At 48.6% G+C, this 25,123-nt stretch overlaps 2 protein-coding genes across 2 annotated transcripts in view; one reads left to right on the top strand and one right to left on the bottom strand.

Moving 5' to 3' along the window:
• Positions 1 to 700: 700 nt before the first annotated feature.
• Positions 701 to 23,851, top strand: CNNM3 (cyclin and CBS domain divalent metal cation transport mediator 3). Its single transcript, XM_015816521.1, has 8 exons — positions 701 to 2,126; positions 15,307 to 15,450; positions 17,510 to 17,662; positions 19,059 to 19,228; positions 21,991 to 22,087; positions 22,811 to 22,944; positions 23,157 to 23,292; positions 23,802 to 23,851. The coding sequence occupies exons 1-8, from the start codon at positions 701 to 703 to the stop codon at positions 23,849 to 23,851; spliced, it is 2,310 nt and encodes a 769-aa protein (XP_015672007.1).
• ANKRD23 (ankyrin repeat domain 23) overlaps positions 17,632 to 25,123 on the bottom strand; it is a 34,001-nt gene continuing 26,509 nt past the window's right edge. The window contains exon 10 of the mRNA XM_029284243.1: positions 17,632 to 17,656. The gene's annotated coding sequence lies outside the window, so the exon portion shown is untranslated. The remainder of the gene's footprint in view (positions 17,657 to 25,123) is intronic.

Consider the following 25,123-nt stretch of genomic DNA (forward strand, 5'->3'; position numbering starts at 1 on the left):
ATATTAGTCTACATAGGTAGGTGAAATATATAAAAAAAAGAAAACAAATTATCTAAAAACCTAAATTATATTCCACCATTCTATGCTTATTTTGAATATAAACAATCCATCTTCTCCATATTGATAAAAATTGTTCATTTGAATGATTGAATGATTTGGCCGTATTAATTGTTAAAATTGCTTTTAAAACCCCACTACAAAATTTCCCCTTAGGCCAGTCCTGCTTGTTATTAATAACCTCCACCAGCCTGCTTCTGGACTAAGGCTCGCTGCAAATAATGCGTGCTAATTCACATTTACCCAGCCCCCCCCCTAAACTAGCTGCGGGGGTCCTTTCAGCCCCCCCCCCCTTGAAGTCCTCAGCCGCCCCGCCACGCGGCCAATGCGGGGTCGCGGCCCCTTTAAATCGCAGCGCCCTCCGCTCCCCCGCCCCCCCCCGCCCTTCTCCGTCTTGTTTATACCGCGGTGCCACCGAACTTGAGCCCCGTCCTCCCGCCGCGCCGGCCACGCCCCCCGCCCTCTCCCATTGGCTGAGCGGCGGCGGGCGGGCTCGCGGCATTGGCCCGGGCGCCGCAGGCAGGTTCGACGGCGCTCGCAGAGGCAGTCAGCTGACCTGGCCCGGCCCGTCCACTCCCCCTCGGAGCTGCTCCGGCTCTTGTGCCGCCGCCGCCGCCGTCGCGGTTCCGCTGCCTGCGCTGCCATGGCGGGCGAGGGCGGCTGCTTGGCGCTCCTCTGCGGCTGGGCTGCAGCGGCCGCCGTCCTGTGGCCCGCCGGGGCCGCGCTGCGAGACGGGGCGTCGTCGGCGTCGGCGTCGTCGTCCGGCGCGGGCGATGCGGAGGGCGGGGGTGCCTGCCCGCCGTGCCCGCGAGTGCTGGGCTTCCGCCTGGAGGACGGCGCCTCGGCCTCGGGGGGCCTGGTGCGCGCCCCGCCCGGAGCCACCTTCCGCCTGCGCCTCTACGGCACCGGCCTGCACAACCGCAGCTGGCCCTGGGCCGCCTTCGTGCCGGAGGAGGCGCCGTGCGGGGGGACCCCGGGGGACCCCCGGGCCACGCCCGCGCCCGCCGGGGCCCCGCAGGTGCTGGCCCACCAGCTGCTGCCGGCCGGCCAGCACGCCGCCCTGCTGACGGTCAGGGTGGCCCCCGGGGGCCCCCGAGGACGGTACCGGCTCTGCAGCCCGGCGGGGCCCGGGCGCCAGTGGGCCCCCGCCGCCCCCGGAGACGCTATCCTGGTGACGGAGGACGAAGGCGGGGGGGGCGAGGCGTGGCCCCCGCCCTTGCCCCCCTGGCTGCTGGGCACCCTGGTGGCGCTGCTGCTGGCCCTCCTGGCCCTGCTGCGCACCTTGCAGCTCAGCACCCTGTGGCTGGACCCGGCCGAGCTGTACGTGCTGCGGGACTGCGGCTCCGAGGCCGAGCGGGGGGCCTCCAAGGCGCTGGAGCCCGTGCGGCATCGGGGCGCCTTTGTCCTGTGTTCCCTGCTGCTCTTGAGCGCCTTGGCCCAGGCCGCCCTGGCCGTGCTCTTCTACCGGGCCGTGGGGGCGCTGGCCCCTGCCATCCTCGGCGTGGCCGCCTTGACCTTCCTGCTGGCCGAGGTGCTGCCCTTCGCCGTCAGCTCCCGCTGGGGGCTCTCGCTGGCCCCCCGCGGGCTCTGGCTGACCCAGTTCTTCATGCTGCTGACCTTCCCCATCTCGCTGCCGCTCAGCCGGGTGCTGGAGCTGGCCTTGCGGCACGACAGCAGCACGTCGCTCTTGCGGGAGAAGATCCTGGACATGGTCCGCAACAGTGACCCCTACAACGAGTTTGTGCGGGAGGAGTTCAGCAAGGGGGCCCTGCGGAACAAGACGGTGGAGGACGTGTTGACCCCGCTGGATGAGTGTTTCATGTTGAACGCCAACGCGGTGCTGGACTTCAACAACATGTCCATGATCATGCAGAGCGGCTACACCCGCATCCCGGTGTATGAGGACGAGCGCACCAACTTGGTGGACATGCTTTATGTCAAGGACTTGGCCTTGGTGGACCCTGATGACTGCACCCCGCTAAGCACCATCATCAAGTTTTACAATCACCCGCTTCACTTTGTCTTCAATGACACCAAACTGGATGCTGTGTTGGAGGAGTTCAAGAGAGGTAAATATGTATCTTTATATTTTCACAGCAGGTACTGGGTCCATAGTAGATTGCTTATCCAGTTTTCATTAAAAAATAAATAAACATTGGGACGGATAGCGACCTGAATTCTCTGGAGCATCTGGCTATATAACACACAGTTGGTTTTCAAACTATTCTGAAAGTTTCTTTGGAAGCTTTAAGGGGTTGTCCAGCAAGGATTGTCCAGCAAGATGATCAGGGATGATGAACAAATATCCTGGAAGATAGCTTTCATAAATCTTTTGCTTATTGCCATGATCTTTTCCTCTGCTCGCAGAATGTTGGAACTTCTGCCCTTTAGGAATCCTTTCAGTAAGATCCAGTGACACCCTGCAGAATCTGTTCACGCCTGCATTTGTGGCATACAAGTTTATTCCATCTTTCGCACAACTCAGAATTGCATGTGTGATATTTTCTTTGCCCAGCCAATCATTTCATTCTCAGAATAGCTCCGTAAGGTTATGTTTACAATTAATGTCTGACCCAGAGCTACCCAATGAACTTCAGTACCTAGTGGGGATCTGAACTGACATCTCTCTGGTCCCAGTTCAGCACTAACTGCTCACATTTTCTGTTTTGAGCACATTCTTTGAGTGCTTTTTAATAGCACTCTGTGATTGCATGTTGAAAACAAGTAGTTGAGGCAACTTTTTCATGAAAGTTATCATTGCCTTGTCCTCCTCTAAAAAAAATTAATCATTTGATTTCCTAGAACAAACCAACTGTACAAAAGGTTATCTGAGATACTGGGTTCTCTAGAACGGGGGTCCTCAACCTTGGCAACTTTAAGACTTGTGGACTTCAACTTCCAGAATTCCTCAGCCAGCTTTGTCAAGGTTGAGGACCCCTGCTCTAGAACTCTTCCTTAGAGTGTTAATGGTGAAGAAGCCAGAAATGCTGGTCTAATTTTGAAATTGTCTCCCTTTTCCCACTGTTTGTAGCATTCTGTCTTATGAAATAAGACTTTTATCCTTTTTAAAGTGGTCCAGGAATGGTATTATCTGGGATGTTTTGAAGTTAGGAAGTTTGCAAGATGTATAGCAATTTATTTTATTTAAAGGGTTTTAGCAGTACATTTAATGAATCCGTTTTGCGTCACTTTTAAAAATATTTCCAAAGTTGTCTTGTATGGCAATCTTGCTATGGACACCCAAGAGAACGACCATAAAGTAGGGCAAAACCATCACAATGATTCAGTGCATCTTTAGACTTAGGTGCAATTGTTACCAGTCAGTCAAAATTGAGAAGACAATCCGATGAGAATGCGTAGTAGGAAGTGTATGAATAAATAATTTCATGTACTTAAAGGCAGCTTCTAATGGGAGTACATTCTGGTCTTGGTGCTTTAATGATTTATCAGTTGTTACAAGAGCCGGAGTAAAATGATAAATTTTATTGGGCCATCTAATTATCTGTGAACGTTGCTAGCTGTTGAACTCTCTAACCTCTCTCGGTGCTCTTGAACTATGCAAACCTTCAGCAGAAACACATCATAAAAAGGCCCACAGGGTCTAGCAGCGTGTGCCATGCAGTTCAAACTATTAAGGCAGTTTTCCCTCCAGATTGGACTTCAGCTCTCATAATCCTCAGATGTCACAGTTAAGGAAAACATCCTGAAGGACACCAGGATGGGAGATTGCTCCATATTTTGTTCCTCAATAGGAACAATTTTCTACATAAGTTAGCACGTGTGATCTTTCAAGAGGGAAAAAGTGTATTGTTTTATGTACATATTCCTTTATATTATGGACACTTGTATCTTCCTGAGATATATGTGTAAATGTGATCACTGTGACCATATTTTTCTGCTGTTTCTCCATGTGAAGAAACGGTGCTTGGTGGCTTAAAATGATCCTGTGGGCATAAAATATGGGTTGGGGGCAAAGAAAAAAAGTCCCAACTATAAAAACAGTTTTTTCAACCACAAGGACTGTTTATGAATAAGTCTCAGTCTGGCTTGGGACAGGGTGAGTTAAGTCCTGCAAAAAATAAACACCACTGGACTGGCACAGTTCTGCAGGCTGGGACTCATTGGATAGAATATTTTTTCTAGATCCATCATAATTGCTTGCTCATAGAAAATGATTGTTCAATCAATCAAAATAGAACCTGGAAGGGACCTTGGAGGTCTTCTAGTCCAGCCCCCTGCTCAAGCAGGAGACCCTACACCATTTCAGACAAGTGGCTGTCCAGACTCTTCTTAAAAGCCTCCAGTGATGGAGCACCCACAACTTCTGGTGGCAAGCTGTTCCACTGGTTAATTGTCCTCGCTGTTAGGAAGTTTCTCCTCAATTCGAGATTGTTTCTCCTCTTGATTAGTTTTTTTTCTGTGCTGTTGTAACTTCAAACGGTCACTGAATGAATGGCTGTAAGTTGAGGACTGCCTGTATGAGTAATTTTCAGATCCATCGTTGTGGTTATGTTATGCAGTCTAACATCCATTCAAAATTGATTGAGTTCTCAGTGACTAAGTGATATTACCTGCATACAAGAGTACATTTGTGTTCATGTTCAAAGCCAACACTACTCCTCATACACCACAAACATTCCATCAGTATATAAACAACCAAGAGAATATCACACATCTTTGTCATACTCCTTTAGTGTGGAATTACCAGGCATTCTATTTATTCTTATACATATTTCACATCCATCATATATTGCTCTTATCCCATATAATAATGAATTTTTTTTTACAATGCTTTAATCCAGGGGTCTCCAAACCCCGCGCGGTGGCCCACTATTGGGCCGTGAGCCATTTGGAACCGGGCTGCGGAAGCAGTGGGCGAGCATGTGCGCATCCCCACTTGTGCGAGCAGCGGGCAAGTGTGTGCGTGCAAACTCCATTTGTCAGGCAGCAGGCGTGTGTGCCCGCCGCTCGTACAAATGGAGCTATGCACACGCTTGCCGGATGCTTGCGCAAAATCACCCACTCCCCAGCCAGTCCCCAAAGCTGGAAAGGTTGGGGTTGTTGTTAGTTGCGAAGTCGTGTCCGACCCATCGCGACCCCATGGACAACGTTCCTCCAGGCTTTCCTATCCTCTACCATCTTCTGGAGTCCATTTAAGCTCACGCCTCCTGCTTCAGGGACTCCATCCAGCCACCTCATTCTCTGTCGTCCCCTTCTTCTCTTGCCCTCCATCTTTCCCAGCATTAGGCTCTTCTCCAGGGAGTCCTTCCTTCTCATTAGGTGGCCAAAGGACTTGAGTTTCCACTTCAGGATCTGGCCTTCTAAAGAGCAGTCAGGGTTGATCTCCTCTAGGACTGACCAGTTGGATCACCTTGCAGTCCAGCACCATAGTTCAAAGGCCGCCATTCTTTGGCGCTCAGCCTTTCTTATGGTCCAACTTTCACAACCATACATTGCAACTGGGAAAACCATGGCCTTGACCATACGTACTTTAAAGGTTGGGGAACTCTCTTTAATCCCTTTTTCAGGGTGGAGTGGGGCCGACTGAATGGAGCTGAGCATTTATTGCCCTTCCTGACGCCTGTGCGGCGTTTGCAGTAGATATTTCTTTTCTTTGCGCCTTGATGGAGAAACATCTACGGCTGCCTAGGATTCAACGCTCAACCTTGCGAGTGGCAGGCAAGCATCTTCACCTCTAGCCTACTCTCTTTTGAATTCTTCTTCAACTTTCTGTAAATCAAGGCTGCTCACTTTATCATATGCTTTCCCTAAATGAACAGACGTGATAAGATTTTCTTTCATACTTGCCTACATTTCTCAGTGAGCTGCTAAAAAGTAAACATCTGGTCTGCACTTCGCCTGCCCACCTAAAGCTTGCTCCTTATTACATTTCACAACTCTTTCATCTGGAATTCTACTTCTTCTTCTTCTTCTTGTGCCATATCCGTTATCGGACATTGGCGATCATGTTGGGCGATCCTGTTTTTATCAGCAGCCGCACGAAAAAGTGCTGCTGAGTTTTGTCCAAACCAGTCCCTTAGATTTTGAAGCCACGATGTTCTTCTTCTGCCTGGACCTCGTTGGCCTTCAATCTTTCCCTGGAGGATTAAACGGAGTATGCCGTATTTTTTTCTGGGTGTGGCATCACGTGTCCGAAATATTCTAATTTTCATTTTTTAATTGTTTTGGTGATTTCCCTGGGCTTTCCCAGGTGGCTTATCCCCTCATTTCCGATCTTGTCAACCCAGCTTATATGTAACAGTCGCCATCTGTAAATCCACATTTCAAATGCTTCTAGTCTCTTCAGGTGACCTTCTGTCAGAGACCAACTCTCTACTCCATAGAGCAGGATAGGAAAAATATAGCATCTGACAAGCCTGATTTAGTCTTCTACAGAGTATCCTTTCAGGCAAATTTAACAAACAAGTCCTCTGTTGTGTTTATATCCATTCTTGCTACTGTTTCCCTTTATACACCAGGAAAGCAACAACATCCTTCCCGCAGAGGTTCAGTCTTCACACCCTTTTTTAAACAGATTGAAGAGCCATTCCAGGAAGAAGTCACTTACATATTTTAATATTTCACCAATCGCATTGTCTGCGCCTGCAGGTGTAACCCGTTTTTTTTTATTTCCACACTGCTCTGGATTTCCCATCTCTTTCCCTCTTACATGTCCCTCGCTCTTTTTGAATGCTTTCTTTTGCAAACTACCTTTTTCTCTTCGATATGCATTATCCGGTACAAGGTAGTCCTCAACTTCACGACCACAATTGAGCCCAAAGTTTCTGTCGCTAACTTACAAACGGCACTGAGAAAAGTGACATGACCACTTGCAAAACTCACTTAACAGAGGTCTCACTTAGCAACAGAAATTTTGGGGTCCATTGCGGTCGAAAGTCAAGGACTACCTTACTTTGTTACCCAGGGAATAAGTGTGGCCCAGTGGCCCTTACTGCTTAATCTGTGAAGTGCAGCCTTGAGTATAGGACAGGGGTAGGCAACCTTGGCTCTTCGATGACACGTGGACTTCAACTCCCAGAATTCCTGAGCCGGCATGGCTCAGCTTGGAAACCTCTCCCTTTCCCCTCAGCATGGCTGGCTCAGGAATTCTGGGAGTTGAAGTCCACGAGTCATAAAACAGCCAAGGTTGCCTACCCCTTGTCTAGTGCAGTGTTTCTCAATCTTGGCCGCTTGAAGATGTGTGGACTTCAACTCCCAGAATTCCTGAGCCAGCATGGGGGAACTATGGCCCCTTCATGACTCGTGGACTTCAATTCCCAGAATTCCTGAGCCAGCATGAGGGAAACTTTGTCCCCTTCATGACTCGTGGACTTCAACTCCCAGAATTCCTGAGCCAGCATGGGGGAACTATGGCCCCTTCATGACTCATGGACTTCAACTCCCAGAATTCCTGAGCCAGCATGAGGGAAACTTTGTCCCCTTCATGACTCATGGACTTCAACTCCCAGAATTCCTGAGCCAGCATGAGGAAAACTTTGTCCCCTTCATGAGTCGTGGACTTCAACTCCCAGAATTCCTGAGCCAGCATGGCTAAGCTTGGAAACCTCTCCCTTTCCCCTCAGCATGGCTGGCTCAGGAATTTTGGGAGTTGAAGTCCACCAGTCATCAAAGAGCCAAGGTTGCCTACCCCTGCTATAGGAATAAGGTTTCATCTTCAACTGCTCTCAATTCAGTAAATTGCTTTTGTCCAGCTTGACTCCAGTCTTATATTTCCAGAATCCCTTCAGAGCACCCCCCCCCTCTCTCTCTTCCCCCCCCTTTCACTTTTCTATTTCTGGACTGTCTTATTTTGTGGAAACTGGGATGGTGCGATAGAACGTTGTGTCTTTCCAGCAACAACAAAGGCAGCAGGTGCCCGGGCAGGGCAACGCCTTTGATTTCAGCCAGAGGGGGTGACGCAAAATTCCAAAATACCGTCCTCCTTTTGGCAAACATTCCCCCCCCCCACAAGTTCCTGTTTTTGCTTTACTCCCAGGATACGCCCGAGGCAAGCATCCCCCTGTAGCCCACTCCACTCTCCCCCTCCTGGTGTCTGAAGCGTTCCTGGTTCATCCTGAATTTCAAAGGACCCGATAAAAATATTCGCAAGAAGGGGATGTTTGTTCTGGATTTCGGTATCTCCGCTTTAGGGATTAAAGAAGTGAAAAGCCTTAAATCAATAAAAACCCGGGCCTGCCTAAGGCGTTGGCTCCAGGAATATACAGTATTTGGGTGCAGCAAGAGCCCTCTCGCCATTTTCGCCAGCCCCGCTAAGCCAGGATTGGCCAGACGCTGAGCTTCTGCTGGAACAAGCATCACGGTGGAGGGGGGGTGGGTTGCAAAAGGCCGCAATTCTCCGGCGATAATTTCTCCTGCCAGCAGGACCAGTGGACCAAAACTAACGGCTCTGCCCAGCAATTTCTCCAGCAATCTGTTTGAACTGGAAAGTCTGCCCGTCTGTCTTAACAGACTCGGTGCAGAAGCCAAGAAGCAGCCGTGATCTCTGTTCCTGGCACGCTCGGGGTGTAACATGTCAGGTCTGGTTTGCATGGCTCTCTAAACAAAGTCGCACAAGAGTCTACCGAGGTGTGCTAAGGAGCTTTCTCCTAGCCCAAAAAAAAAAAAAAAAAACTATTAAAAGAAAATACTTTGTACTCAGGTAAGCTTTAGAAGTCTACTGCGTTGCTGTTGACGTCTGGGTTATTTATTACTTGTGAAATCGTTGTTTATGATTTCAGGCTACTTCTATAAAGTTTAGGGAAGTATGTACACACACACATACACAGACACCTGGCTGATTCTGCAGATCGTTGTGTGCAACGACGTTGGCAACAGCCCAGCAGTGTTCGCCCCTGCCTTCTTTCCCAATGTTTTCAGTCTTCCCAGCCTAGTTTTACAGCCCAGAGATTTCCCATTCAAGTCTAATCTTGAACGATTAAGATCTAAATGAACAAGATCTAATCTTGCCGAGCCTCCGAGCCCAAGCATGGTCCCTGGGCTCCGAGATCTGTGGATTCTACATATTTCCACAACGATGTAGCGTGGTACCAATTGGTGTTCTCTCCATCGACCTTCAGAACACAAACGGAGGCTGGTTACGATGGGGGAATGGGTTTAAGCACTTACTGCCCCCTTCATGAAATGAACCGTGGGGATAACGTGACTGCTCTCTTGATATTCCCATAATGGTCTGCTTTCCACTATGTTGGGGGAACAGCACAGCAGCAACCAGACAGTTGTGTATTCATAAAAGAGAGGTGCCGGTAGGTAGAAAGGCCGTGCCCGGGGCATGTGATATGAGCTGCCTGAGTTTTGCCATTTGATCTGCCTACACAGTTCATTAAGATAGGTCATCACTTCTAGGGCAGGGGTCTCCAACCTTAGCAATTTTAACACTTGTGGACTTCAACTTCCAGAATTCCTCAGCCAGCTTTGGTGGCTGAGGAATTCTGGGAGTTAAAGTCCACAAGTCTTAAAGTTGCCATGGTTGACGACCCCTGCCCTAGAGTTTCCATTTACCTGTGGAGGCTGTTAGTGCACTTACTTGTTATCCTGCCACAATTCTTAAGCGAACGCCGCAATTGTTAAGTGAACGCAGTGGCCGTTAACCAAATGCAGTGGTCATTAAGCGAATCCATTTTACCCAACGGGCATGTTTTGCTGTAAACTGGAAGTAATTGCTGGCACCTGCCCCCCCCCCCCAAAAAAAATGTAAAAAAAATCACAGTCATGCAAAACCAGTTGCCAAGTGTCCAAAATATGATCACATGACTGGGGCGTGTGGCTATCATAACTTTGAAATCAGGTCACATGTAGCTTTTTGGGGGGGTAGGTGGGTGTTTCATTTTAATTTCAAACAGCCACTAGCGATCGGTTCTACTAACCTTGTTGAAGTGGTTCGTTTTTCCACTTCCCTCTGCGAAATTGCCTCTGCTCTTTGGGGCTTTATTTTTGGTGGGATTTGGCACCTTTCCCACATTGTACGATTGAGGATCCGGCTCATTTAGACACCTGCATTGCATTCTTCTCCAACGTGTTGTCGGCTTGTTGTTCGACGGTTCAATAGATCCACATTCCTGTTCCTTCTAGTTAGCACAAGTCAGCTTTTTCCTGGCAGAAGCCAGAAAAAACATCGGTTTAGATCAGGGGTCTCCAAACTTGGCAACTTTAAGACTTGCGGACTTCAATTCCCAGAATTCCTCAGCCAGCCCTTAGAATTCTGGGAGTTGAAGTCCCCAAGTCTTAAAGTTGCCAAGTCTGAAGACCCCTCGTTTAGATTAAGGAGACGGGGATGGCATTTCAATTGCCTGACCTACAGTGAGGGTGTCTGGAATGGGGACCTTTGTAAGGGGCATCACACATCCCATGACCTCATTACACAATTGATATCATCCTGGCTCCAGTGGAAGTCTTTTCTCCAGAGATCACTCTTTTCCAACGGGATTCTAATTCCCATAATCCACTGCCGATGGCTATGGGTTGAAGGGCCTGCAGTCTCACCATATCCAAAAAGGGAGGAGTTGGGGAAGAAGCTGGCTTCACACCGTCATGTTAAACTGCCCCATGGTTTGATTTTGGCACAGATGTTGTACAAGCCCAAAAACTCTGTGCGTCTCTTGGTGATGGTGGTAGTAGATGTCAGTCAAGCAAACCATGGTTTACTGCAATATGTGAACTAAACCAGGCCCTAGATGGAGCATTTGAAAAGCAAAAGACTTGGTGCTTGAGTTGAAAAAAATGGAAACTTGGATTTTGGATTTTGCCAATCAGATAGGTTTGTTGTTGTAGAAATGGCTAGTTTATACAACTGTGTAAAAATAAAAAGTTGAGGTTTGATGCTACGGTATTATCTTATTCTACTGCACCGAAGGGTGTTGGAGGTCAATGCCTTTTCTTTCTCCCCCCCCCTTTTTTCCTTCCCCTTTTCCTTTTCTCTTCCCTATTTTTTCCTACTATTTTCCCTTGTCTTTTTGTATTTTATATTATAAATTAATTTTAAAAAATTTAAAAGGGAAGCAATTCAATCCGTCAATACTGTATGTTTATTTCTCGTAGTTTTGGCAGCTGTATCCTTGGCAGAGAACATTCATTCTGCATTAGTAAAGAACCTGCATTCCCCCCCCCCCGTGTGTGTGTGTGTGTGTGTGTGTGTGTGTGTGTGTGTGTGTTTCTCCAGCTACCTCCTGAAACGCTTGGCAGGAAGAGCCAGTGACACCCATGACCTCAGCATAGCTGTGGGGATCTGGCTGCTTTCGCGGAGAACAAAACAACCGATTCACAGGTTGCGTTCGCCACTCCTGCACTTTCTTCTAAAAAGGCCAGGTTGTTTTATGGCAGAGTTTAAACCTCCAAAAGAATCTCGTGCTTTCGTCCTTCCCTCCACCACCCCCAACCCCCCACTTCCCCAGACTCCCTTCATTGATTGACCTCATAACCAAGAGATTCTCCCGTGCCCAATATGGGGCAGGAATTAACGTTTTCGCTCCGATTCACCCCGACGAATCTTTGGGGGTGAAGTGGGTGCCCGCCTGCTGTGTCGAATGGAATGCAGCTGCTGAGTGTTGGCATAACTTTTGGAATTAGGAAGCTTGCGTCTCTGCTCCAGCTTTTAATTGTGGAGGATAAACAGGGCATTAACAAAAAGCTTTGATTGCAGTGAGTTGCGGAAGGCACCGTACATCGGAATGTAGATTTATCACAACGTGCCTCTGTTTCAGAGTCCTGCAGCGTGCAGAGATGGTGTCCCTGGCTTGGCTGCATTGGCCAAACGGTTATAGGAATGCATCAGATTCATACTTGTGGTTTCCACCCAGCAAGTGGTCCACGAAGGCCTGTCTGTACACGTTGATATTTTTAGCTTGGCTCGGAGAGGGTGGGAAGAGAGTGGCTATACACGCACGGCACATTTACCCCTGCTTAACTGTGATTTATCCAGTTAACTAACGCTATTTCCCACCTGTGCTTTCAAGTTGCTCAAAAGTTTCCTTTCCTTGGGAAAAAACAGGCTTCTGTTTTTCTGCTGTTCTCAAAAAAGCTTTAACAAGGCTTTTGTGTACTACAAACGTGCTAGGAAGGTGCTGCTTTCCATGATGCCCCTTTCTTTTTGGACTCTGTCCGGCTGCCCCCTCTGCCCCCACAGCCTCAATTTCTTTTCTTGAAATTTAAAAAAACGCCAGGGAAACGGCAGGCTTTTGGCGTGATCACAGCACCAGGATAGTTGAGGCAACAGAAGACACCTCACCTCTCTTGGTATTAACCCTATCTAGCACAACATCACCTCTCCTTGAAAACTTTCCCTGCAGTTTCTCTTTTCTAGATTTTTTTTAAAAAATTCTCTTTTTTATGACATAAGACTGTCCATGGGTAGGAAAACCCGCCCAGCCACGAAGGTTTCGCTGCAGTTTCTCTTCTCTAAAAGTTTGAAGCAAATTCTCTCGCTTCACTTTAAAACAGTGGTTCTCAACCTGTGGCTCGGGACCCCATTTGGGGTCGATCGACCATTTCACGGGGGTCGCCAAGCAAGGCTGTCTGCCATTTTTTTTGTCCGCCATTTTTCCCCCTTTTCCGGCGGGTGCCTTACCTCCCTTGGGCTGGGCCAGCTGGTGGTCGGCCTGCTCCATCTCTGCCGCTTGCCAGCTACGCCTCGGCCGGCGCAGGGGGCGGAACCACGCATGCACGGCGCTCCCGGGAAAGTCCTCGACTTACGACCGGTTGGGTAGTCCTCGACTTACGACCGGTTTAGTCCTCAACTTACGACCGGTTTAGTCCTCGACTTACGACCGGTTGGGGTCGCAGCATTAAAAAGGTTGAGAACCACTGCTTTAAAATGTAGTGAACTTGGTATTCTGAGTATGGGGGACATGCTGAACTGTAACTTAATTGTACTCTGCGTGCATTAGGATTCTTTGCCAAACGTGGTTGGGTTAGCTCTTGGTTAAATGTGGCTGTGTTCAGTGACAAAACAAAATTGTGAAAATGCAGGCGCCCGGCCTTAACTGCCACGTCTGTTGAAAGCGACGGATAAGGCCAAAGCCAATCATGAATGCCCACTCTTATTTTTCTCTCTCCCAAGCGCCAGGCTTTGGGGAACGGGCAAATACTTTTATCCAAAGGTTTGAGCTGGTGGCCTTTTTGCTTTAAAAACCATTTTATATTTTAGTCTGTGCCTCGGTCTCAGGGGGTCCCCAAACCCAGCAGCGGTCCACGGCACGCCAGAAACCGACTAGAAGACCTTTAAGGTCCCTTCCAACTCGGCTACCCTGCACTGTTTATCCTCTGTGATAAATACTCTGCCTCCAGCTCAGTTGTTTTTTCAGACTCGGCCGTTTTAAGGCGGGAGGACTTCGAGTCCCGGAATTCCTCAGCCATCGTGAATTCTGGGAGTTGGTCCACGCATCTTAAAGATGCCAAGTTTGGGGGGAAAAAACACTGAGAAATTCGAACTTGGTAATTCAGGGGTCTCCAACCTTTTGGCAACTTTACGCCTTGTGGACTTCAACTCCCAGAATTCCTCAGCCAGCCCTCAGGGCTGGCTGAGGAATTCTGGGAGTTGAAGTCCACAAGGCGTAAAGTTGCCAAAAGGTTGGAGACCCCTGTGGTAATTGACTTCTTTCTTCCGCGGAGGCAGGAGAGGTTTTGCCCGTGGATGGGGCTCAGAGAGGGCAGCATGACCCCTCAGCCAGTTACCTCCTTGCTTCTTCAGCTGGGCCTCTTGGCTTCCTTCCATTGAACTGCAGGGTCTCCCCCCTTTCGCTCAGCTCCTCCCTTGACCCGAGCTGAAAGGTGTCCATCATGCCACTTGCGGGTGGCGTCATCAGCCTTGAAGTAGCCTGCCGTGTGCAGGAGAACAAAACAGCCTCCTGCTGAGGTTTGGAAGGGCTCCGGACAGGCTGGGTGGCACACCGCCAGCGTTAGTTGCACGGAGCAAATTCCAGACCTTTGTGCCGAGCCTAGAAACTCTGAGGCAAGGAAGGGCCTCTTCTCCGAAAGGGGGTACCCGAAAGAGTGAAATCGGGTGCTTGTAAAGAGCTCGTTTGTATTTAAGAAACATCAGCGCCCCACTTTCTGCGTGACAATGGGCAAGGGCGGCTGGTAAACAAAATGGGCGTTCAAAACCTGCCAGCGGAGGATTATTATGGAAGCAAACAGCTAAGAATTGGCCAAATGCAGCCAGTCCGTCAGCTGTCTCATCTCAGTAAGGTAGCAAAGTATCCCCAAGTTGTGTGAGACAAACATTTGGCGTAATTGGAACGGTTTTTGTCTTTTGCTTCAAATAATTATTGTCTAGGTCAGGGGTAGGCAACCTCGGCTCTTTTATGACTCGTGGACTTCAACTCCCAGAATTCCTGAGCCAGCATGGGGGAACTATGGCCCCCTCATGACTCGTGGACTTCAACTCCCAGAATTCCTGAGCCAGCATGGGGGAACTATGGCCCCTCATGACTCGTGGACTTCAACTCCCAGAATTCCTGAGCCAGCATGGGGGAACTATGGCCCCCTCATGACTCGTGGACTTCAACTCCCAGAATTCCTGAGCCAGCATGGCTCAGCTTGGAAACCTCTCTCTTTCCCCTCAGCATGGCTGGCTCAGGAATTCTGGGAGTTGAAGTCCACCAGTCATAAAAGAGCCAAGGTGGCCTATCCCTGTCCTAAGTCCTCCTGTTCTAAGCGGTGAGCCTCCTAGACCAGGAGTAGGCAACCTTGGCCCCTTCATGACTCGTGGACTTCAACTCCCAGAATTCCTGAGCCAGCATGAAGGAAACTTTGGCCCCTTCATGACTCGTGGACTTCAACTCCCAGAATTCCTGAGCCAGCATGAAGGAAACTTTGGCCTCTTCATGACTCGTGGACTTCAACTCCCAGAATTCCTGAGCCAGCATGGCTCAGCTTGGAAACCTCTCCCTTTCCCCTCAGCATGGCTGGCTCAGGAATTCTGGCAGTTGAAGTCCATGCGTCATAAAAGAGCCAAGGTGGCCTACCCCTGGTCTAGGCTGTAAGTGGTTTTCATGCATAGATTTGCGTTCCACCTTTCCTTCGATCCCCCCCAAAAATCCTTCTTCCGGGTGTCCCTTAAGAACCCAGGGAGGTAGTCACCCCCCATCCATGGCTTTGGAAAAATTGGGGAGGCCTCAGGAAGCCTTGGCTGCTTTCCTCTTGTGATGGGAGGGGAACGATGGCAGTCTTGGCCCCATTTTTCCCCCGACTCTGCCGTTGGGTGCTGAGCGTTGGGAGGGCTCCTTCTCTTTCCAGGGAAATCCCATATGGCCATTGTGCAGAAGGTGAACAACGAAGGGGAAGGGGACCCGTTCTACGAGGCCATGGGGTTGGTGACCCTGGAAGACGTCATTGAAGAGATCATAAAGTCGGAGATCATGGATGAGTCAGACGACTACAGTAAGTGGGTTCCAACACAGGTATGGCCTGTTTAAGGCGTCTTCTCTTCTGCTCCTGACTCCCCTTATTTTTCTTAGCCCAACTAAGTTCACTTGGCTAGATTGACAGGTATCTGCTTTCGACAGCTCTGAAGGCCATCATCCCAACCCGAGAGCAGAGGAGCGATGGCAGGGGCCAGAACGAGGGAACAAAGAAACTTCCGGGCATACGGTGACCTCAGCCATTTTAAGACGTGTGGACATTAACCCCAGCATGCTGGCTGGGGAATTCTGGGAGCTGAAGTCCACACATCTTAAAAAGGCTGAGGTTGAGAAACCCTTGAGTTATTTCGGGGATTTAGCAAGCAGTCTTCACGCAAAGCTCCATTTCAGGCTTTCCTCCCCAATTACTACCAAGTTTATTGCCCAGTTTAGCACACCAAGTGCCTGGGAATTTAAGACAGGTTATTTATTCTACTACAAAGTCCATGAAAGCTTCCATTTCTGCAGCAAAGGTCAAGAACCAAATGCCTTCTAGATGTTTTGGGCTTCAGGACTCTTCAGGAAGCTTGTAGGAGTTGTTGGAAACGTCTGTCTGTCTGTCTGTCTGTCTGTCTATCTATCTACCTACCTACCTACCTACCAACCTACTTATCTATCTATCTATCTATCTATCTATCTATCTATCTATCTATCTATCTATCTATCTATCTATCTATCTATCTATCTATCATCTATCTATCATCTATCTATCTATCTATCTCCATCCATATCTATCTATCTATCTATCTATCTATCTATCTATCTATCTATCTATCTATCATCTATCTATCTATCTATCTATCTATCTATCTATCTATCTATCTATCTATCTATCTATCTATCTATCTATCTAATCTACCTACCTACCTACCAACCAACCAACCTACCTACTTGTCTGTCTGTCTGTCTGTCTGTCTGTCTGTAGATTACATGTAGAAATGTAATAAGAGTATAAAAGGAAACATTTGAGAGATATGAACCTGGCACCCTTCTTCTGCAGTTTAGTCTTATGTTTACTGGAGTTAGCTTTACATCCTCAAAGCTTGAAAGCATTGTTCATAATTCAGATCTCCCTCAGAATTGCTTCTTGACTGAGGGGGTCTGATGATGTTACCTAGTTTGGGTAATAGTCTATGGAGATTCTCAGTCATCCAGGTCCTGGTTGTCCCAAAGGTGCTTTTTCAACAGGCAACTGGACTTTCTTTATTTTTTCTGGACGACGTTTCACTTCTCATCCAAGACGCTTCTTCAGAACATTCAATTCTTGGATGAGAAGCAAAAAGTTTTTGAGGAAAATAAAGTCCAGTTGCCTCTTTAAAAAGCACCTTTGGGATAGTTTGGATAATGAAAGGTCTGCAAGAAAACCAGCAAGCCCCGAGAGCACCAAGGACGTCTAATTTCCATCCTGAGCTACAAATATTCTCCTTCATTGTTTCTTGACTCCTCACCTCCAAAGTTGTGTAGCTTACTGAAAGAGACAAAAGTAATTTTTTTTCTACCAGATGTCTGTGTAAAAGCATACTTGCGTAGCTGACTTTTCAGAACATTTTTAATGATCGTAGGTCGAGGGGAAAATGATGCATGGGACATTTTAGATTTAGTTTTTTTTCTATAACCCTTTTTATCTGCTTTTGGGGTGTTTAAAGAAATGGGATTTTAGTTGAATCAGCATCCTCTAAACTGGATCTCGCCCTCTAAGCAGAGATGGGTAACCTCTGGTCTGCCAGGTGTTAAGATACAGATGCCAGTATGGCCAGTGGTGAGGATGTGGAGAACGCTAGGTCAGCAACAACATCTGGAAAATCATCTCCAGTGATTTTATTCTGCTGAAATTTGGCCTTTTGAAATTCCTTTCTTGTGTTCCTTGGACCAGAATCTCGGAGGGGGGGGGTTAAAATGATACCAGGACGCAAAATTGAAGGCTGTGCCCGTAACGATGTCCTGTGATTGTCCTGCCTTTGCACGGAATTGTGCAGACGTCCATCACACTTGTGCAGTTTGATTCCTCTCGCTCTCTCTTCACCTCCTCCAAACTGCAGGGGAGAACCGGTTGAAGAAAAAGCCACCTCCACTTGGAACGTTGATGGACCGCCGGAAAGAAGATTTTTCCTTGTTCAAAGTTTCCGACAATGAGTACAAGGTGAAGATCTCCCCTCAGCTACTCCTGGCTACTCAGCGCTTCTTATCTAGAGGTAAGACCAGGAAAGAAGCATGTCTTATTGTGGAATCATCATCATCATCATCATCATCATCATCATCATCATCATTATTATTATTATTATTAATTTGGATCTTGCCTTTATTATTTTTTCAAATAACTCAAGGTGGAGAACATATCTGACACAGTATCCTCCTCCCCTTTTCCCCACAACGACAACCCTGTGAGGTGGGTTGGGCTGCGAGAGGGACTGGCTTTCGTGGCTAAGGCAGGATTTGATCTCATGGTTTCCCACTTGCTAATCTGGTCCCTCAACCTCTGGGCCAAACCGACTTATAGAATTGGGAGGGATGTGGGAGGTCCTCCAGTCCAATCCCAGCTTATCTTTTCTATTTCTTTCTTGTTTTCTACCAGGGCAACCTAGAAAAAAAATAGAAAAGACCCCTCAGAGTCCTCGCTGGATTTTTGCTATGGCTGGTTGAGGACTAGCAGCATTTAGTGCTGGTTAATCTTGAACTGAAGAATAGAAAGGAAAAGGATCTCCATGATAGCCCAGTGTCCTTGGGTATCAAGAATCCCTAGAGCAAAGGGACCATTCTCTTAAATTCAGTTTATTAGCTACACCAGGGGTGTGCAACCTTGACAGCTTTAAGACTTGTGGACTTCCGCTCCCAGAATTCCTAAGTATTATTCCTAATAATAATAATACTCAGCAGTCAGTTAAATGCAAGAAAACCTGCTGGATAAAATAACTCTTTTTGACCTTGCCCATTAGCCTCTTAAGAAGTCGTGCACAACTTGGTTTAATCAATGCAAGATGGATTCTTCCAAGCTGATGCATTAAATCTATTTTGCAAGCGAGATGTATATATTTCTAACAAATGCTCATACATATTCTCTTTGTCATTTTTCCAGGCATATTTCAATGTTTAATTCCGTGTTAAGTCAAACGGGCTTGATTTCATATGTTTTCATATATGACTAGATTTTTGCGATTCCCAGAGCTGTATATTGGCGAGAAAACTCCTGTTGTTGGAATGTGTAAAACTACAATCAAACAACTAGGCCTCCCTTAGGCATGAAAGCCAGTGAAAAGGCAGTCCAACATGGTTCTCTGTCTTCCTTCTTCACGAGATGCTGAATCAAAACTTTCTTGTCTCGTTCTTGGGTTCCTTGTTGCTGTCTGCTGTGTGTATTTAAAACCGGGGTCCCCAAACCTGGCAACTTTAAGACTTGTGAACTTCAACTCCCAGAATTCCTCAGCCAGCCATGCTGGCTGAGGAATTCTGGGAGTTGAAGTTCACAAGTCTTAAAGTTGCCAAGTTTGCAGACCCCTGGTTTAAAAAATAAACTGGCTCTTTCCTTTTTTTCAAAAATGTGATGCAGCTGTGTTTTCTGCCTCCCCTGTTGCCACCCCACCCCTTTTCCAGAGGTGGATCTCTTCAGCCCAGGCCGAATTTCGGAGAAGGTCCTGTTGCATCTGTTGCAGCACCCCAGTGTCAACCAGGAAGTGAAGTTTGACGACTGCGATCGCTTGGCCGCTGAGCATTACTTGTATCAGCGCAACCAGCCAGTCAATTACTTTGTCCTCATCCTGCAGGTACTCTATGTCTAGGGTGCGCACAGGGAAGACCTGGAGGGAGGGTGAAGGCCCTGGTTCAAGAATCAGGTTGGAGGCTAAAGCAACTTCTGAGAAACAAGGCAAAACTCTGGCAAACAACGCAACAAGGCTGCTGGGGCAGACCGTGGCCTCCAGGTCCAGCCTAGGAGGAGCAGACTGCCTCGTGAGGGGAGGCGTACGTCCGATAGATCATTGTCACCGATGGGCTAGTGGTCCTGCATTGAGCAGGGAGTTGGACTAGATGACCTTCTTGCCCTATCAGAATGCTTGAAGGCTGGCGGGCTGGCAATTCTGGAACCAACGGCTGGTTCTTTCTCCTGTCCTGGCCACTTTTTACAGAGGCAGGATTGAGAGCGTTTTAACAAGCTGCAACACTGTCCGGTTTGGTGGTAGCAGAGCCCAAGATAGAAGGTCCATTCAGAGAGTGGTGAGGACAGCTGAGAAGACTATAGGAAGCTCGCTTCCCGTGATTCAGGATACTGCTTATAAGCGCTTATATGTGCTTAGAGCTTGAAGCATGGATAGAGATCCCACACAGCCACTTCACGGTCTGTTTCTGTTGCTCCCCTCTGGGAGGAGGTTTTGAAGTATTTATAACAGTACTCCTGTAACAGCTTTGCTCCTTGTGCCATCTGCCTTGTAAATTCGCCGGATCCTTTTTTTGGCGCCATGTATATGTATACATCCGAACTAGACTGCGATGTTTCTCTGTGTCATATATATATGTGTGTGTGCATACGGGTGTATACATAATGGTTATTCTTTGAGAGCTGAATACAGTGTAATGACATTTTTAATGTGTACATTTAAAGTGACAAAGTTTTTATTCTATTCTCCTCAAGAGGCTCTTCTTATCTTGTCTGGAGAGAGACTGTGCAACCCTTATCAATTTGGAAATATTAAAGAATACTTTGAACTTGTACAGGTAGTCCTCGACTTACAACAGTTTGTTTAGAGACCGTTCAAAGTTACAGCGGCACTGGGAAATGTGACTTAGGACCGTTTTTCATACTAATGACCTTTGCAGCATCTTTAACGGTCATGTGATCAAAATTCAACTGCAACTCATATTTATGACTGTTGCAGTGTCTTGGGGTCACGTGATCCCCTTTTGGGAAAACCTGATTCACTTAACAACCAGATTACTAACCTATCAACTGCAGTGATTCACTTAACAACTGTGGTAAGAAAAGTCACAAAATGGGGCAAAAAAAACCAACAAATGTCTCACTTAACAACAGAAAATTGGGGCTCAATTGTGGCTGTAAGTTGAGGATCTGTAGGGTAGGGATCTAGCAACTTTAAGACTTATGGACTTCAACTCCCAGAATTCTCCAGCCAGCCATATTGGAAGGCAGCATGGAGAGAGTATGTTGGGGGGGGGGGAGGAATGCACCACTGTATTTAATAGGGAGGCACGGAACTGATCACTTTCAATCCTATGCAACTGGAAGACTTTCAGTAGCACTTAGTAGGTCCCCGTAGTTTCCAAGACGAATATTGCTCCATGGTTAAATGAAAGGGGCGCCTTCTGCGGCCTCCCTTCTTACCCTGGAATTCAAAATGGTCTGGTCCATTGTGCCATTTCCCTGCATCCCCTTTCTGATGCATCAGCAGAACCCAGCACAGGACTCTCCCATCTCCTGAGTCAAAAGCCTGGGATGCTAGCTCTGGTTCTTCAGGCACTCCATCCAGGAGGGAAAAAGCAATTCCTCTGGGCTGGGATGAGTAGTGAGTCCTAATGCCAGCTGATAATGGAAAAGGGAAAGAGGTGAGACGCCAGGCCCAAGAGGAGGCTGAATTAGGAGGAGGAGGAGATGGAGATGGAGATGATGGAGATGGAGATGATTGTGTGCCCTGCCTCCAGAGTGGGCTCTAGAGACTCGCTATTGGATCCTTTGCCTGCCCCAAGGAAACCACTCTAGTCAGATTACACACATTTAAATGATAAAAACAGCAATACACTGAAGTTGTAACACTGAAGGCGGGACTGCCAATGCAGCACACCTCAGGTTGAAAGCGCAGAGAAGCAAAACTTTAAAGAGGTAAAAGTCAAGAGGGTGAGAACTTGACAGTCGACCTATGGGGTATGGGGAGAATCCCAAAATGGGGGCCTACACAGAGAAGATCTGTGGCCCTGTCCGTGTCCCCCTCCCTCATTTTGACAGGGGATGCTGCAGTGGTCGTAAGTGTGAAAAATAGTCACAAATGCCGTTGTAACTTTTGACTAAACCAAGGGTCTTCAAACTTGGCAACTTTAAGACTCTTGGACTTCAACTCCCAGAATTCCTCAGCCAGCATGGCTGGCTGAGGAATTCTGGGAGTTGAAGTCCACAAAGTTGCCAAGTTTGAAGACCCCTGGACTAAACAAATGGTTGGAAGCGCAGGACTATCTGTATTTTTTATAAACGTGACTGTTTTAACTAAGCCTACAGATTGTACCTAAAACAGAACAAGAGCAGTGATTTAAAAGGCAACCATCGTTGGCTCTAAAGAAAAATGGGTCTTGCTATTTGAAAAAAAAAGCAGATGAATTGATGCTATGGGGCAGGGTGTTTGGGGTGACCCCTAATCAGTGAAAGGAAGAATTAAGGGGAAAAAAAACCTTTTATAGAAGAAGTGAAGAGAGCAACCCAAATCCAGGCTCTAATTGGATTTGGGAATCTTAGGCATTCATTTTATTCCTTCTCCACCCAGCCAGAAGTTCCTCTGCTTATTTTGCCTTTTTCCTTCTCTGCCAGGGCAGGGTTGAAGTCGAGATTGGGAAGGAAGGGCTGAAGTTTGAAAATGGCGCCTTCACCTATTATGGCGTCTCAGCACTTACCGCTCCTTCTTCAGGTGAGTTCCTGTGCTCAGTTTAGAGCTGAGCGGCCCCTTCGGAGGTGGGGATTCACCCCAGAGGCCTTACTGCCAGCTAACTCTTAACGCCCCGCTGTGGGGGATCGGTAAGTGGACCCTCAAATGTGTATTTGTTCAGCCTTTTAAAGCAGAGGTCAGAAGCTGTTCAATTCCTATTTGTGTGGTTTTGCTCATGTGAAGGTTGCCACAGTTTTAATTCCTGTCTTCCCAGTATTAACCTAGACCCGGAGTAGGCCACCTTGGCCCTTTTATGACTCGTGGACTTCAACTCCCAGAATTCCTGAGCCAGCCACGCTGAGGGGGAAAGGGAGAGGTTTCCAAGCTGAGCCATGCTGGCTCAGGAATTCTGGGAGTTGAAGTCCACAAGTCATAAAAGAGCCAAGGTTGCCTACCCCTGGCCTAAGTCCTCCTGTTCTAAGCGATTAGCCTCCTAGTCCAGGGGTAGACAACCTTGGCTCTTTTATGACTCGTGGACTTCAACTCCCAGAATTCCCGAGCCAGTCATGCTGAGGAGAATAGGAGAGATTTCCAAGCTGAGCCATGCTGTAGTAACTTTCAGCCAAGGCAACAAATCCGTTCAGAACCATGTGCTGTCTTCACGAGAACTAGAAACCTGATTTTGTTTTTTTTTAAAAATAAAATTCGTGGCTTCACTTATCTTATTTCCAAGCCTCCCTCAGTGTCGCTTTTTCCTTTCGACAGTCCATCAGTCCCCGGTGTCCACTCTGCGGATGAATCGCCGTGAACAGCAGGTTGACTGCCCAGAGCCCACCAATTATTCGGCATACTGCCCCGATTACACCGTCCGGGCCCTCACCGATCTGCAGTTCATCAAGGTAAGCACTGACCCCCAGGGATTTGCCAGGCAGAGGGCGTGGGGCGACGGCAGGATCTAAGTTGGCGTAAGCCAGTGAGCACGGGTAGTCTTCAGCTTACTTGCAAGCGTTTGTTTCGCGATCCTTCGAAGTCAACAACGGCACTGAAAAAGTGACGTAGGACCGTTTTTCACGCTGACGACAACTTCTCCCCCGCGGCGGCGTCTTTGCAGGTCACCCGCTTGCAGTACCTCAACGCTCTGATGGCCTCAAGGATACAGAACTCGCCCCAGTCCCCGGAGGCCGTGGATCTGAAAATCATCCCCAGCAGCCAGACGAAGCTCCTCAATGACAAAAACGCGGCAGCAGGTGGGCCCTTTCACCTCTGGGGCCAGCGGTTGGGACCCTCCTCCCCTGATTTCACGCCCGTTTGGCTCTTGGCGGCCCCTCCAGCTGACCGCAGAAGCCTTGGCCCCCAAGAGCTGGCAGCCTCCTCCGGCACCGAAGACGGAAGCGAGGAAGGGAAATCCAAGGGCTGGTGGGCACCTTAACGATAGACCGTGGAGGGAAGGGGCTGCCTGGATCGCTCTGCAGGGGAAAGGTGGCTGTGAGGGGAAGGAGAACGAGCTTTGGGGAGCTAGAGGGCGTCCGGAGAAGGTGATGGGGCAGGAGGAGTGGATAATGCCCAGGTGGGGCAGCTCACATCCCGGCACTTGGTGGGGTGCCCCGCGTGGCTTCCGAAGAGCCTCTATCCTTGGAGCTCTTGGCCCGGGCAAAGCCGTTCTCCAAAAGTCTCTCTTGTTCTCTTTTCTGTGCCTCTGCTTCCAGGAGCCTAAACGCTCTTCCTCCTGTTTCTGTTTCTTCCTTCTTCCTTCCAGCCTTCCCGCTAAATCTCTCTTTCTTTGGCAAAATTGAAAACTGCATTTAACACAGGCCTCTCTGCCATAGCCTGGAGCCCCTTTCTTTTTTTTTTTAAACCACAAGGTAAATATCTTCAGATTTTCTTCTTTTGTTTCCTCCTCCTCCCTCCCTCCCCTCTCCTGCCTTGGTACTCTCCTTTTGGACAGTCAGGGGCCAACTCCGCGCAATGTTTCTACTCCTCAGGGAAGATTTCAAGCACTCTGGCTGGGCTGGGGGAAACCAAGATGGCATTTTCAGGGATTGCTGCTACCCCTGGATGTACATCATGCCAGGAGGGCCCTGGGCCAATTACCAAGTGGCTGGGGGATTCTTCAAGCTGCCAAGGTCCCCCCCCAAAAAAATACTGGTCTGGACCTTACGGAGATGAACATGAGTGGGAAAATGCGCAAAGAGGGGAAGTTTCCCTGTACGGTGGGATCAGCCGAGGTCCCTGTCCACCAGCAGTCCCTAAATCAAGCACGTAAAGCAGGGGTAGTCAACCTTGGCTCTTTTATGACTCGTGGACTTCAACTCCCAGAATTCCTGAGCCAGCTAAGCTGGCTCAGGAATTCTGGGAATTGAATTCCACGAGTCATAAAAGAGCCAAGGTTGACTACCCCTGATGTAAAGCTTCGTAGGATAGATCGAATGTCCATTAATGGTAAGGAAGAGACAGTGTTTATTTGTCTTATCAATTTCAGGGCCCCACAACATAACCCGTCAAGTAGGCCGGCTGTATTCATTCCCCCTTGCAAGTGGAAGGCTGGCCTTTCAAAAGCGCGCTCTGTCTAAGACACTGGTGGTGAACCTATGGCACGCGTGCCAGTGGTGGTGAACCTATGGCACGTGTGCCAGAGGCGCCACTCGGAGCCCTCCCTGTGGGCACACAGGCCATGCCCTGGAGATGGCAGCCATCCCTCTTCAACCAGCCGCCCGCTAACTCGCCCAGGTCCCACATGGCCAGATGCATCCCAGCACCCATGCGCTCGCTGGCTTCTGTGTGCAGAGGTTGATGGTGTCTGGCAGCAGCCGCCCTGGCCCTTGCCACACCTTGCCCTGGGGCAATGGCACCCCCGTCCTGCCTCGCCTTGCCTCACCTCACCCCGCAGGACGAGCCTCCTGCCCACCGCCCCACCTGCCAGAGACCCCCTGGATCTCCCCCAACCCTGCCCGGCCCCCACAGGCATCCCTCCCCACGAGCAACATCGAGGAGATCACGCCCACCTTGGCCACACCCATCCAATCTGCCATGACCACCACAGCCACGTCCACCCAGTGGGCCACGCCCACCTGGCACCCG

Source organism: Protobothrops mucrosquamatus, unplaced genomic scaffold (assembly GCF_001527695.2).
Source record: "Protobothrops mucrosquamatus isolate PMUCROS unplaced genomic scaffold, P.Mucros_1.0 scaffold462, whole genome shotgun sequence".
Taxonomy (NCBI): Eukaryota; Metazoa; Chordata; class Lepidosauria; order Squamata; family Viperidae; genus Protobothrops; species Protobothrops mucrosquamatus.

Excerpts from the sequence above, each read along its gene's own strand:
- CNNM3 (XM_015816521.1), top strand. The coding sequence starts at position 701 with ATGGCGGGCGAGGGCGGCTGCTTGGCGCTCCTCTGCGGCTGGGCTGCA. Across the intron at positions 17,663-19,058 it reads TCAGCGCTTCTTATCTAGAG|AGGTGGATCTCTTCAGCCCA; the intron begins GTAAGACCAGGA and ends CCCCTTTTCCAG. Across the intron at positions 19,229-21,990 it reads ACTTTGTCCTCATCCTGCAG|GGCAGGGTTGAAGTCGAGAT; the intron begins GTACTCTATGTC and ends CTTCTCTGCCAG.